The sequence below is a fragment of the Tachysurus fulvidraco genome, chromosome 3 (genome assembly GCF_022655615.1).
Source record: "Tachysurus fulvidraco isolate hzauxx_2018 chromosome 3, HZAU_PFXX_2.0, whole genome shotgun sequence".
Classification (NCBI taxonomy): domain Eukaryota; kingdom Metazoa; phylum Chordata; class Actinopteri; order Siluriformes; family Bagridae; genus Tachysurus; species Tachysurus fulvidraco.
Window position 1 is genome coordinate 28,750,678 of NC_062520.1, and position 15,057 is coordinate 28,765,734.

Here is a 15,057-nt window from a genome sequence, read left to right on the forward strand (position 1 = left end):
CGAGGATGAGCGTCAGGATTAGCCCCGCCCACAAACTAGCAGGAATCATCCAATGACAACCTATAAACAGAGGAACATCATGCTCAACATGTCTAGCATTTAGAGGTACAAACTCATGTTTGGGGTAATAATAATAATAATAATAATAATAATAATAATAATAATAATAATAATAATAAATTTACTCACGAGGTATGAAATCACCGCATTTGGCGTCTGTTTCTGCCGTTCCTTCTGATAGCAAATACCGACCCAGATCCAAACACCTAGGAAGGACAAGTTCAGTCCACAGATCAGTCAACACTGTACAGTAACAAAGGCGGAGTAAAGAAGGTGTTAAACGGTATTTGATGGTGAATGATAGTGTTTGATGGTGAATGATAGTGTTTGGTAGTGAATGATGATGTTTGATGGTAAATGATTGTGTTTGATGGTGTATGATAGTGTTTTATGGTTTGAGTGATGTTGTTTGATGGTGAATGATAGTGTTTGATAGTGAATGATGGTGTTTGATGGTGTTTGATGGTGAATGATGGTGTTTGATGGTTTGATGGTAAATTATGTTTGATGAATAGTATCTCCATGGGAAGTGTGTGCGTGTGTGTGTGTGTGGCTCTTCACCTGGTGTGATTTTGACAAGTTGTGAGATAATCAGTCTTATTGTTGAAGGTTCCTGTAGGACAGCCTTTACACACTGCGTCATGTGTGCTGTTATCTGAAAAAAAAAATCTTATCTGACTTTATTCACACTTATTAGGTAAAGTAAAATGCCATCTTGTTGACTGAATGTTTGCTTTAAGATATTTCTTCATTCAGATGAAGGAGGTCTGACATGGCATAAAAGTGCTGTGGTTAATGTGGCAGAATAGAGTAGTTAGTCACCACTGTGTAGCTGATAAGCAACACGGCCCTTTTCTTCATGTGTCATTTTGGAACAGATTCATTTCCTCTTCCTGTATGGACTCTGCGTTGAGAAACCTTTTCAACCTCGAGTCAGGTGAATTGATTTAAAACGCATTTGTTTCTCACATGGTGTACTCAATGTACTAAAATATTCAGTACTCTGTTAAGCATCATGAATATCAGGAAATCAAAAGGAAAGAATCAAATCATGTTCACTGAGAGGAACGTGTCGACATGAATTACTTCAGCAGTAGAATAATTTAGTATATGTGTGTGTGTGTGTGTGGGGGGGGGGGGCGGTTTGCAGCCAAGTGTGAAGTGCCGTGGATGAGAATCAGCACCTCCAAATCTGAGGCCATGGTTCTCAGCCGGAAAAGAGTGGCTTGTCCCCTTCAGGTTGGCGGAGAGCTCCTGCCTCAAGTGGAGGAGTTTAAATATCTTGGGGTCTCGTTCATGAGTGAGTGAAGGATGGAGCGGGAGATCGACAGGCGGATCGGTGTATCTTCTGCACTGATGCAGTCGATATACAGGTCTGTTGTGGTGAAAGAGCTGAGACGCAATGCAAAGCTCTCTATTTACCAGTCGATCTACGTTCCTACCCTCACCGATGGTCATGAGCTTTGGGTCATGACTGAAAGGACAAGATCCCGGATACAGGCGGCCGAAATGAGTTTCCTCCGCAGGGTGGCTGGGCGCTCCCTTAGAGATAGGGTTAGGAGCTCGGTCACTCAGGAGGAGCTCAGAGTAGAACCGCTGCTCCTCCACATCGAGAGGAGTCAGCTGAGGTGGCTCGGGCATCTGTTCTGGATGCCTCCTGGACGCCTCCCTAAGGAGGTGTTCCGGGCATGTCCAACCGGGAGGAGGCCCCGGGGAAGACCTAGGGCACGCTGGAGGGCTATGGGAACGCCTCGGTATTCCCCCGGATGAGCTGGAGGAAGTGTCTGGGGAGAAGAAAGTCTGGGCATCCCTGCTTAGACTGCTGCCCCCGCGACCCGGCCCCGGGTAAGCGGTAGAAAATTAATGGATGGATGGGTGTGTGTGTGTGTGTGTGTGTGTGTGTGTGTGTGTGTGTGTGTGTGTGTGTGATAAACTCACGGTGAACAGAAACTCCTTGTCCTGGTGGGCAGAGTCTTACTTTACTACAGCTCTCACAGTTCCCTTGTAATATTCTTGTACAGTAGAAGCCCTCCATACACTTACACTTTGTGTTACTTTCATTTGTGCAGGGCTCAGATATTTCCAGATTGTCTGAGAGAAGAAACACCACACACACACACACACACACAAACACACACACACACACACACACACACACACACACACACACACACACACACACACACACACACACACACACAAAATTACACACCAACTAGCAATAAATAGGCAGTAGATATGATTAAAGCTAAAATGTTTGCACATCATTATTACTTGAATCTAATTTCACACATTTAACCGTATTCAGCTTTATAACATTTCAAATATTATGCTCACAACATTCTATTATTCAGGTATAGAGTTTACACTTTACATGCTTTTCAGTGCTAAAACATGAACCACGGCAATATAAAAAGGCAAAATATTACTAATAGTTTATTACAGGTATCATGGCAGGAAGTTATAATTATCCATGAATGAAAAATTATTCATCGACATATTTATGATGCATTATAGTTTTGTGTCTTTAAATGTCTAAGGGGTGTAAAGTTCGCAGCTCTGTTTCCTTTATTTACAAAAAAAAAAAAGCATTTTTATGTTAGTGACTGATGGTGTTGGGTGGAGAATGTTGTGTGTTTAGGGAAGAATGTTGGTGTCTGATGGTGTTTAGTGAAGAAGAATGTTGGTGTCTGATGGTGTTTAGTGAAGAAGAATGTTGGTGTCTGATGGTGTTTAGTGAAGAAGAATGTTGGTGTCTGTTGGTGTTATGTGAAGAAGAATGTTGGTGTCTGTTGGTGTTATGTGAAGAAGAATGTTGGTGTCTGATTGTGTTTGGTGAAGAATGTGTGTGTTTAGTGAAGAATGTTGGTGTCTCAAGTCAAGTCTGCTTTATTGTCAAATCTTCCACATGTACAGTACCTACATACAGAGAACTGAAATTGCGTTAAATGTAAAATGTGTGTTCTTTTTTTAGTGAAGAATGTGTGTGTCTGTTGGTGTTTGGTGGAGAAACTTACTCGAGCTACATGATCTACACTGAAAACACTTCTCCGCATAATAATCATCATCCAGGTAGTAGCCTTTAGAACACGGTTCACACTTGGGTTCTGGAGTTTCATTACAGTTAGATATCACCCGGTTCCCTGAAACAGAGAGAGAAATAAATAAAACAGAAATATTTCATTTAAAAGTAAAAACTTTCATTAACGGTTTCTGCTTTGTCTAATAATTCTATCTGTTACTTAAGTATTAATCTAAAAGTTATGAGTTCGTTTCCAAAAACCGAACGTTACAGCTGCGATGTAGGAACGTTTAGAAAGGTTACACAACACAAAAACATCTTCAAAACACCCCAAAATTGAATCTGAAGGTTTACATTTACTCATATTACACAGACACATACACACTTTGTCCTATTTATCTTTCATTTCTTTCCCACTGTGATAAAATTAAAAAGAAAAAAAAAATATTCATAAAAGAAACAGATTTCTTACAACATAAAGTCTATTGGTATCAAAACAGTAAAATGTGTTAAATTTATGGCTGTGTTGTAGTTTAAAAAGCTTCAATCTGATCATTATGAGTTTTAAACACACACGAGTAAACAAAAACACAAAATAAAAGTGAACAAATTAAAAAAAAAATTAAAAACGTTTTTCAAAACTTACCTTTTGGACATTTTTTGCAGCATGTGTCATAATTGCTTGAGTCGCAGGGCATTGCTACACGTGTTCACAGTGTACAGTGTGTGAATTTAAAAAAATAAATAAAGTAAAACGAGTCGCCTTAAAGTTCCCTAAAGCTCTGGGGCTGACGTTGTTTCTCTTTGTGCTGGAGTTTGTCACAGCTTACATGCTTTGTGCTGTCACTGTCACTTCCTCTGTCTAATTCTGATTTTATCAGCCCACCGATTCTCTCTCTCTCTCTCTCTCTCTCTCTCTCTCTCTCTCTCTCTCTCTCTCTCTCTCTACATCACTTTTATCTCATGCTACTTAAAAGTGAAAGGTGAACGTATTTAAAAAGAAACACACTAATGTGTGTGTGTGTGTATGTGTGTGAGAGATAGATAGATGAATAGATAGATAGATAGATAGATAGATAGATAGATAGAGAGAGAGAGAGAGAGAGAGAGAGAGAGAGAGAGAGAGAGAGAGAGAGAGAGAGTGAGTCATGGTCAAATCTGTATGTACAGCTGAGTTAAGAATGTTTGACAAGAAAGTGCTTTCTGGGAGTTGAATCATTTGACACATCTCACCAACAATAGTCGACTCCTTTCTCTCACTACTAAAACAGACAAATATCGACATCCAAGAATACAACACCGAGACACTAACATTTTATTTCATTCAATTAAAGAAGTGTACCGACGGTATTCCCGTGATAGAGCGATTAACAAAGATGAGATGTGAGAATAACTGAAAAAGATTCTTTTTATTTCTTAGAAGAATTTCTAAAATAAATAACCAGTACAGTAAGAGCTTATAGGTTTTAAACTCAACCACAAAGCCGAAAAACAGGATGTTTATTGACAAAAGTCTACAGAAGGTTCAATTCCTGTTTTTGAGTGTGTGGATGTACTGCCCCCTGTCTGTGGTGCTGTGCTACTGCTTCACACCTTTGTCATCTGGTACAGTGATTACTCTGTAGATATTTATTAGAATATCCAGTCAGTTGTGGCGGTAAGTGGTTTGAGAAGGAACTATGGAGCAAAAACTGCCACGGATAGAAGGCACAGAAGGGTTTTGTGGTGAGAAGGTGACCCTTTGTGATGGTCCTCCCTGGACACAGGGTCAGAAAAATATTCTGTAACTTAGAATTGTTCAGTACTTGACTACATTTGTCCATGGGTTCAGAGGAACAGAGGAAGAGATGAGAGAACGGTGTAGTGTGTATTTCAGTCTGAGACTAACAATTTAACTAGATTACAATTTAACAATACAGAGATTTTGGTTAATTTGCAAAAAAAAAATATGCCACTGTATTTCACTTAAATTTGAACGCTAACCCAGATCGAACATTATTCTGAATAACAGCGTTATTGCTAAAAGTGTGTTGCTAGGAAACTGTTGCTAGGTGAAGGAGCGGGCTAATGATTAGCAATGTAGCATCGAAGTCTTTTACACAGACATTGTACAGGACATCAGCATTTTGCGCAGATTTGAAAGAAATTATTAAAAAAAATTTCCGATTTTGGTTTTAGTTTGGTTTTCCCATCCTGAGAAATGTCAGAGTTTTGGTAATTCATCAGAACACTGTTGCTAGGTGACGGGAAAATAAACACGTAGCGGTACGCTTCTCATAAACAAGAGGCATTTGTATATAGAATAAAAAAAAAGAAAAAAGAATGAACTGTTTATTTGAAAACTTTTTTATTTATTTATTTTATTCAAAAGAAGCTTTCAAAAAAGGTAGCGCTCTTATTTTTATCAAAAAGTCACAACGTTATACAGTCTATATATGTGTGTGTATAATATAAATAAATACATATTAGGCAACATTAATTTACAATTAACACTCTGGCCCCAAATCTGTGTAATACCCCGGGTTTAAATTTTTAAAAACACTAAACAATGACCATTAATTTACTTAGTAAAGATGTGATCACTCCGTCTTGTCTGAATACTAGCTTGGTGTGGAGTGACCGTGCCAATGAGTCCTGTTTTAGACCTACAGTTTAAACATCATCATCCTTCGTGTGTGCGTGTGTGCGCGTGTGCGTTTATCTCACACAGAGCCTTCTTTGTGCAACCCTCTCTCTCCACACACACACACACACACACACAGAGAGAGAGGGCAGGGTCTTTATTCTCTCTTCACATTATTGTTGGAGTGCTGGGCATAGAGATCGGGCCTCCTGGGTTTGCTGGGCAGGACGATCATCGCCAGAATGCTAATGATGTGCACATGGAAGTACATGGACCTGAGAGACAGAACAGCTATTTACTTTTTTATCCCTAAACAGTTACTCTTCTAAAATCCATAACTGTTTACATGGTTCATCTTGTTCTACGATGGTTCTGATGCATAGATTATCAGTAATTCTTTGTAAAAACCCAGTTCAGGTTGTGATGTCACAAAATATGTACTGTATGGAGAGTGCAAAATTGATATCTAAACTTTCAGCTGTAAAACATGCTGAACAATGCTAGCTAGCTATACTGTGTTAAGTAAAGGTAGGAAATGTTTCATGGCCATGAATGGAGATGATGTTGTCATGGTAAGGTAAATAATAATAATACATTTGCATATTCATGTTTGGTCACAGAACCTGCTGTTTTCTTCTTGAAGCAAATTTAATATCGAATGGAATAATAACTAGTAAAATAATGCTCAGGTTTGCGATAAAGTATCAAACTCGTGTTCCTGCCTGTAATAGATGATCGTCGGCTCCACAGCCAGCAGTAAGAATGGCATGACGGTGTAACAGATGGTCAGCTGCGTCACTGCCCAGGTGATGATGTCATACGCCAGCTTGACAGAGTACGAATGTAAGAAATAGTGGCGGAAATTCCTGCGGGCCTGCCAACACGAAGCAGAGGGGCGTGTAGAAACATGGTCATTTTATCATGAACAGAAAAGAAAAGTAAAAAAATTCACATTCACATGAAGAACTGTGATGTCACTCATGAGACTCAACTGACCTTCTTTACTATCTTTTATTCTGTCAAAAAAGGGAAACAACGGCCATGCTGGCCTTGTGTGCAGGGTGTGTGTATGTGTACAAACTTACAGCACGGGCAGCCAGCGTGATGGGGATCCCCAAGAGAAATGTGAAGTAATATCCAGGGTAAATTCCGTGCCACAACGCCGACAGCAAAAACGTCAGAGGCGTACGGTAATATGGCACACGGTCATAGCACACACTATACATGCACAGGGGATTAGTAACATCAACAACAACGTAATAACAAAAGAACAAGAAGAGGTAGAATTACAGTTTGTACCTCTTAAGCCACACCCCTGTCTGAATGTTCCAGTTGTCAATGAAGGATTTGAAGTTGGTCGCTGTCTGTTTAGGGACAGAAATATATTTGTACTTTTAGAACTTTTCAATGGGCGTGTCATTGGGGTAAATGGGCGTGCCCTTTGGGCAGATGGGCGTGTTCTTGGGTTAAATGGATGTGTAATTTGAGGCAGATGAGTGTGTCATTGGGTGGCTTAGTGGGTAGCACGTTCGCCTCACACCTCCAGGGTCGGGGTTCAATTCCCGCCTCCGCCTTGTGTGTGCGGAGTTTGCATGTTCTCCCCGTGCCTCGGGGGTTTCCTCCGGGTTCTCCGGTTTCCTCCCCCAGGCCAAAGACATGCATGGTAGGTTAATTGGCATCTCTGGAAAATTGTCCGTAGTGTGTGATTGCGTGAGTGAATGACAGTGTGTGTGCCCTGCGATGGGTTGGCACTCCATCCAGGGTGTATCCTGCCTCGATGCCTGATGACGCCTGATATAGGCACAGGCTCCCCGTGACCCGAGGTAGTTCGGATAAAGCGGTAGAAAATGAATGAATGAATGAGTGTGTCATTGGGGCAGACGGGGGTCATTGGTGCAGACGGGCATGTCATTGGGACAAATGGGCGTGATTTTGGGGCAGATGGGCATCAAAAAAATACCGACAAAAACATTTTAAAAAAAGATACATGCAAAGAGAGGGAAATGATGTCAATGTAAGTCCTCACACACCTGTAAGCCACACCCACTCATATAGAGTTCATTTGCATATATGAATTATATCAATTTATACTGATTTTAGTGTCCAGTATTGTGAGTGTTGTAGATTATGATGTGTAGTAAAACTTGCCTAATAATTTTTTTTTAAATATGTTTATTTTATTATGAACAAACTTGCCTCGATTTCCCAGATGTGGATGTTAGAGACGAGGTCCCAGGCCACGCGGCCTTTCCGGTCAAATCCGCTGACGCCGTATCCCGCTGCATTATGGACTGCATCAGCTGAACAGAGGAACATCTCATACACTCAGAGGACATTAAGAAACAGAACACAATCCTAACAATCAGCCACATTGTGTAGCGACGTCACACCTACACACACTTATACAGTGTTCTTACAAAAGCCCCATTAAAAACACTGTCACGTCACGCCACTGTGCTAACAGTACACGCACTGAGTTAGAGTTGTCGAGCACATGATAGGACCAGGAACGAAGAACCCGACTCACCTAAAGTCCAAGCGAAGTAAAACTTCGGCCGAGCCGCCTGGATGGAGACGAATGCGTAAGCTAGCCTGCTGAGGAATGAGGCCTCGCTAATGAAGAGAGGATCCACGTTGTAGCCGATCGGGAATCTTCTGGTGACCAGGAAGAACCAGAAGAGGCAGCCGACACACACCACCAACTTCTGACACACGACTCGCTGCGGAGGGAAGAGACAGCATCCGGGTCAACATACACATGCCCTTGCATCAACATACACATACACAGCATCCAGGTCAATATACACATGCACTCCTCCAGTTGGCAGTCTCAATACCCACAATGCACTGGGCTGTAGAGTGATCAGCCATGTGATAGAAAAAAATTGCAGCTTGTTAGAGAACTACTTAAAACAAAACATTTTTTATCATGTTAATGCTAGCACCCACATGCTAGCATTAATTATCATGTTAATGCAAGCACCCACATACTAGCATAAATTGGTGTGTGTGCGTGTGTCAGTCTTTGTCTCTCACCACAGGTGATGGATGCGCTTGTGTGTTGTTGCCGTTGTGCTGCAGTTTGAGTTTGTTGTGAACGTGGTGTCCTTCTATAAACTCGATGTAGTCTCTGTAGCTGCTACACGGCCCCACCAGGATGCTCATGAAGTTCAGCGTGTAGCTCAGGTACTCCAGCAGCGTCGGCTGGGTGCTGTAGCACAAACACATACTAAATCTCATTAGCTTAACTTCATCAGGCTAATCAGGTTAGTGCTAACAGGCTGAACCTGACCTTACAGCAGCACTTTTCCACACAGACATCAACAATATGACTCTTAGCTGCACTTACAGCTGACAGATTTAACATTAGCGTGTAAAAATCTACATTTCAATCTAACAGTCAGTCACAGCATCGTGATTGTTATAAGATCAAATCAAGCGATATAATTAGATCACGTCATGTTAGCCTAGCCGCTTCCTTCAGTCACGTCATAGCAAAATTTTACTACGTTTGTTACAATGCTAGTTCATGTTTTATCCTTTCTAATATGATGCTAGTTTGTGGTTATTTTATTTGACACAAATATTAAAAGTTTAGCCTGCATGCTGTGATGTTGAAACCTTTTTTTCCCTGTTTACTTTATATATAAAATATTAATCAGCCTTTGAGAAGGTTTACTTTATCGCTAGATCATTTTTTAGCTTGGGAACTTTTTACATTGTAGCATGTTTATCTCAGTGTCTGTATTTTTAACATGTTCTCTGTAACACTAGTTAACAGGTGAGTTACACAGCTGATGGAAGACACACACACACACACACACACACACACACACACACACACACACACACACACACACACACACACACACACACACACACAAAGTGCACTGAAGTCATCATGACGAGTTCCCTTCCTCCTCACAATCTCACAGTTTAATGTAAACAAACTCTCTAACTCCTTAACCCTCACAAACACACCCTCAGTGAGCAGCAATTCGTGCTAATCTCATACAGTTACACAAAGTTTAGCTTCATTCTGAACTCGCCTTACTCCACCCAGCACTGACCCCATGACCGTTCGGAATTATTGGCACCCTTTAACAAAGCTGTGTGAAGCGATTCTATAAAAACAAACATAACGTGTACACAACAATTCACCTTATGTTTATTTAATGCATGTGAGGCTGTTTATACATTCTCTCTTTCATTATGGCTCTTAATGTTTTTTGTGGGGGTTTTTCTGCTAGTAATAACTGTTTTGTGATGGGGCTGTGTAGAGAGCAGCTCGGTGTCATGGGTATATTAAACTCTGACATGCTGACCAACTGGTTCAGCTACAATAAAGCTCAGGCCCGTGGAAGGACAACATAAATGACAGTGAAGGTGAAAAAAGACAATGGTGTGAGAAATCAAACCCGGCTGAACACTTCAGCTCTACCACTTCTGCAACATCATGAGGACTCTTACTTACTTACGAAGCTTAGCCTGGAAATGTCTTTGTGTTCATAACACAATATATTTATTGTTTAATGTACCTCCATTTACACAATGTCAACCTGAACTGTGTGTGTGAGGACGTACACAACAGCCATATGTCTCTGTTCCACAGTGAGATCTTCCTGCTTGCGACACTTTCCTGAAAACACAAAAAAACAAATGTTCATTTTTGGTTAGACTTTTTTACCAGAACACTAATTCATTTGTAAGTTTAGCCTATTTATCCTCATGCTAGTTTGTGGTTTACATGTTCTAACTTTAGCTGACATGATAGTCTGTTTCCTATAATGCTAATTCTAGATTGTCCCTTATTAAGGTTATCATAATGCTAATTAATTGTATGTTAGTTTGTGCTTAGTAGGTTTACCATAATTCTTGAAAGCACAGTTTGTATTCATGCTAGTAAAAGCTAATACACAGATAAAGATCAGAAGATTTCCTCTGCACTATAATGCTAGTTTGTGTTTCAGCTTGTTTAATGGTGTTCCCAGGAAACTAAATTCTTTTGGCTCCCTCACAATGACACAAGTACAGAAATGTACAAGCTCGTCTTTGGGGTATTAATGTTACTTGCTGATGTTACGATCTCATCTTTGTGGTATGTCACTTTACTGATGTGTCATGACACCTCTGGAGGTCTGAGGGAATCTTACCATCATGAAGCTGAAATGCCAGAGTGGTGATCTTCTGCACCAGCATCATCAGAGGTCTGGGGGGAAAAGAGTCGGTGGAATAAAACTAAGTGCTTACACATGGAAAGAGGAATTGGATGCTTTAGTCATACAGGGTGTTGCGTTAAGTGCCAGAACTTAACATCTGACACAAGTGCATGCTGTGGTGGCCGTGGCCAGTTCCCGTCTGAGAGTGAGGAAATCAGTGGTGTGACCATCATGGTTTAATCCTGTGCTAAAATCACAGGGTTCATGTGGAAAATGAATGATGATGCAGAAATAACACAAAGTTACATGTGGATTTTTAGCAATGAGAATGTAGCGATTACTCGATTGCTTCATACGTGTTGAGTAAATGTCTCCTTAAAGCGAACTTCACCATGGCAACAGCTTTTAAATTCTGTTTGTAAGTCGAGCGAGAATGGAAGTCCGTGTCACCCGAAACCTCTTCCATAAGTACAAACCCAGATGTTTAATATACCTCCATCTACACAAATGGAATATTATTTTCTATCCACATCACTTCCTGATTCTGTTGGGAGGTGGGGTCTGAGGGTGGACAACTGGGGTGGGGTGGAGTCACACCAAGCTGTGGAAAAAAGGGACTGTATTGAGCTTCATGGTGAAGTTTAAGTTCTCTATACAGATGATCATAAGTTCCTCTTAATCCTAAACCTGGGGAGACATCTATCAGCCCTATAGCTCCAGAGCAAAACTAAAGACGCAATCACGGCATCAAACACTTTTTGGATGGTCGTTGTGTCATTATGCACATTTCAGACTATTTCTTTATAGAGCTCTGATTTTAGTTGATTCTTTGGATCAATGATAAAGAAAAACTCCTTTATCAGCCCTGGCTCAATAATGTTACCATGACAACCTGGATCGAGTTTATCACTAACACTGGTAAACAGTCGGTGTCACTCCATATTGGTATTAGTCACAGGAAAGGGACGTGGCCTGAACACTGGAGATGGAATGATGCATGCTGTTCCTTTAAGAGCTCTATTATCAGAAAGGTGAATAAGTGCCAATACAGGTATTAGGCTACACTCGTACCTGACAAGCAGAGAGGGATTTCAGAATAAGCTCGCACACTGAGGACGAGTGACCCACCCACAGTGACTCCACATTACCTCACACCTTTGTTGGATTAAGGGTGTGGTGCAAACTTTCAGCAAAAGAGAACCAACAAGATCAGCAGATAAGAACCAATATCCAGGCACAAGGTGTGGCTAAGGGGAGTAATGCAGACATTTTTCTGAATGAGTGTGTGTGTGTGTAAAATGTACAGCAGCGATAAAAGTCCTCATGTGTAAATCCGTGCTATGATACTACCGGATGTCTCTCTATTTTTTTAACATAAGGAATGGGAATGAACTTTTTAAATAAATTCGTACGACCAAATTAAACACATACTGATAATCCACTGTGAGATATATCACTAAATTCTATACCTGTGAACCTAAAGACTAAAGACTAAAAGAGTCTCTTAATGATTTTTTTTAAATACAACTGAGTGAAGGTTCATTTTTTTTCATATGACATCATGATCATATCATAAATGGTGATAATAGATGAGGAATTTATCATGATGTGAAACTGCAGTAGCTACACATTCGAACTCTGGAGCACTGGCTCAAGACGTGGGTCGTATTATCACACACACACACACACACACACACACACACACACACACACACACGTTATTATATATTATATATCGGAGGCCCAATTAACTCTTTTCCCTTCTGATTTCTTTTCTCCTTCCATGTGATTCATGTTTGCGACCTACAGTGTTGGGCTGAACACTTGGTTTTAGCTGTACGTCCCTTCACGACCAGATTGTTGGAAACAAATATTTCGTCCACAATTTTGAGACCCACCCTGAGAAGTCTGTGGCAGGGATGCCGTAGTTGAAGATGAAGACCCTGCTGACCTGGCACACCGTGAGGTAGCCCATCGCCACAAGCATCGAGTACCTGAACAGAAATGTAAAAACATGTTAGAAGAGACTTAAGTATAATTAAAGCTAACTTACAGGTTACAGCGATATGTGTTAGTATATTCACACCCATATCAAGTAGTCGGGTGGTAAATATCACACTCAAGGCACTTTATTAAGCATCATAATAGCTCAGAAACTATACAACTGTGTCTAATGTACACATAATTTTATTTTTTAGCACATGTGCAAGTGTTTTACAGTATTTCTCTTACATGACAGCTTACCAACATTTGGGAATTTTAAGGGTTATGTGTAGAACACAGTAATATAGGTTTCCATGTCAGAAGGAGTTCCATGTAGACATCAACCCCTGAAGAACCTTTAAAATGTAAGCTGAGTGTGCAGGTACAAACCTCAAACATCAAATAAGTCAGAATTTAGGTTCTCTGTACTTCTTCAGGAAAAAAACAAAGCTCTTCAAGGGTTCTTTACAGGTTGATTGGACAGTAATATGTTCTTAATTGGATTTACATAGAGTTTTTACTGAACATTAAGAAATGTGGAGCTGATCCCAGGAGAGAACAGCTGATTCTATCTACTATAACAAGTCACTACTGTTTTTCCACAACGTTAATCATGAGTATAAATGGATAAACATTTTAGTGTGTCATCCCTTAATAATGTGTCTCTTGGTGTTGATGATGAACAGAACATCTTTTGTTGGTGAAACCTTTAAGAGCTGCACAGCTCCATCTCTTCAACTCGTTCTGGACAAACCGGGTCTTAAGTGACCATTGCACCTCACCTACATAAATTTTATTTCAAAAGCACCACCAGGCAGAAGAACCAGCTGATCAGGTTCGTCTACTCACCTCTCATCCTGTTCTACAAGATGGCATTTGAACCAAAAACTCACGTCTGTACGGCGTGTTTGAGAAGCTTCCAGCTGAAGAGATTCTTACCAGTGAACAGTGCGCGCGCTCGCTATCTTCAGGATGACGTAACAGATGAGAGTAAGGACGAAGACGTGCAAGGAATACCTGCAGGACGAGATGAGGTTTCAGGTTGTGTGTAATTAATGCACACCTGTTAGTATGAGAGAGCGGTCACGGGACAGGTCCTGCAGGTTTCAAACTATTTCACACAATTACACTGCATCACTCTTACCATCCGAAGCAGAATATAACAAACATCGACCCCAAGAAACTAGCGACGGCATGACGCAGAGCTGGACTGGCCTGCTGAGGACTGAGACACAGACGAAACCAGAAGGCAGCAGCCAGGCCGAACATCTGGCACATGATAAAGTTCACCTACGGTGGAGGAGAACAGGCAAAGTTCTGTCTCGTATCCACAACACACACCTGTTCACATTGGGCCAAATTCAACAAGAACCAAATAAACAAACCTCATGAATATGAGGCGGCACCAAACCTCACATTCTTCTCAATCACAAATTCAACAGAACTTTACTAGGGTTCTCACCTGATCCAGAGGAATTCCCATGAACCTGCTGATGGCCCTCAGCGATGTACAGCCTGTGGTCTGAAGCAGGAGGTCTGATTTGGGATCCATTCTGCATCCCTGAACTCCTGATACTCCTAAAACTCCTGAAACTCCTAAAACTCCTTAAGTTCCCCAGAGATCCGAGTGTCATCAACACCAACACAAGGTTTTGTACAATCAATATTCCTTCCACACAGAACCCAAAATCCTGTAATTCAGCTTAAATTCCACCGCAGCAACATCATCTCAAATGATCTCTAGCACTTGGAGAAGTTGGAGCAGGTTCTCGGGAAGGCGCGGCATTGAAGAGTGAGCGGAGCGAGAGCAAGCACGGGTTGCCAGGTTGGAGCTGTCCGGGTTTTCACAGTGGATAAAATAGTCCTATTTATCGTAGAGGATGTAAAATATAGACTTCATGACAGAACAGGTGTTAAATTTAGATTTAATGACTAGAACTATATAGAAGTCCCAGAATTTGTTACGATTTAGGATTTAAAACAGATTTACTTCACCATTTATTTAATCATATTTATTATCATATTTGTGAACTGAAAACAAATAAGGGAATTGTATTGCAAGAACAAAATAATAATAATAATAATAATAATAATAAATTAATAATAACAACAACAATAATAAATTAATAATAACAACAATAATAATAATAATAATAATAATAATAATAATAATAATAATAATAATAATAATAATAATAATAATAATAAAT

General features: G+C 40.5%; 2 protein-coding genes across 2 annotated transcripts in view; both read right to left on the bottom strand.

The window, feature by feature from the left end:
* Positions 1 to 3,943, bottom strand: part of LOC113647931 (tumor necrosis factor receptor superfamily member 5-like) — an 8,486-nt gene extending 4,543 nt beyond the window's left edge. The window contains exons 1-6 of the mRNA XM_027154945.2: positions 3,729 to 3,943; positions 3,078 to 3,203; positions 1,999 to 2,151; positions 622 to 715; positions 190 to 266; positions 1 to 60 (exon numbers count right to left, since the gene is read on the bottom strand). The exon at positions 1 to 60 is cut by the window's left edge and continues 51 nt beyond it. Of these exons, the coding sequence (XP_027010746.1) occupies positions 1 to 60; positions 190 to 266; positions 622 to 715; positions 1,999 to 2,151; positions 3,078 to 3,203; positions 3,729 to 3,780 (562 nt within the window). The 5' untranslated portion in view covers positions 3,781 to 3,943. The remainder of the gene's footprint in view (positions 61 to 189; positions 267 to 621; positions 716 to 1,998; positions 2,152 to 3,077; positions 3,204 to 3,728) is intronic.
* A 1,494-nt stretch (positions 3,944 to 5,437) lies between these two features.
* Positions 5,438 to 14,635, bottom strand: mboat1 (membrane bound O-acyltransferase domain containing 1). Its single transcript, XM_027154853.2, has 13 exons — positions 14,310 to 14,635; positions 13,992 to 14,137; positions 13,787 to 13,864; positions 12,763 to 12,858; positions 10,859 to 10,914; positions 10,290 to 10,344; positions 8,742 to 8,916; positions 8,233 to 8,425; positions 7,902 to 8,005; positions 7,005 to 7,069; positions 6,791 to 6,923; positions 6,428 to 6,579; positions 5,438 to 5,980 (listed from the first exon to the last, which is right to left on the bottom strand). Exons 1-13 carry the CDS (start codon positions 14,397 to 14,399, stop codon positions 5,863 to 5,865), a joined length of 1,461 nt encoding a protein of 486 aa, XP_027010654.1. The 5' UTR covers positions 14,400 to 14,635; the 3' UTR covers positions 5,438 to 5,862.
* Positions 14,636 to 15,057: the final 422 nt, after the last annotated feature.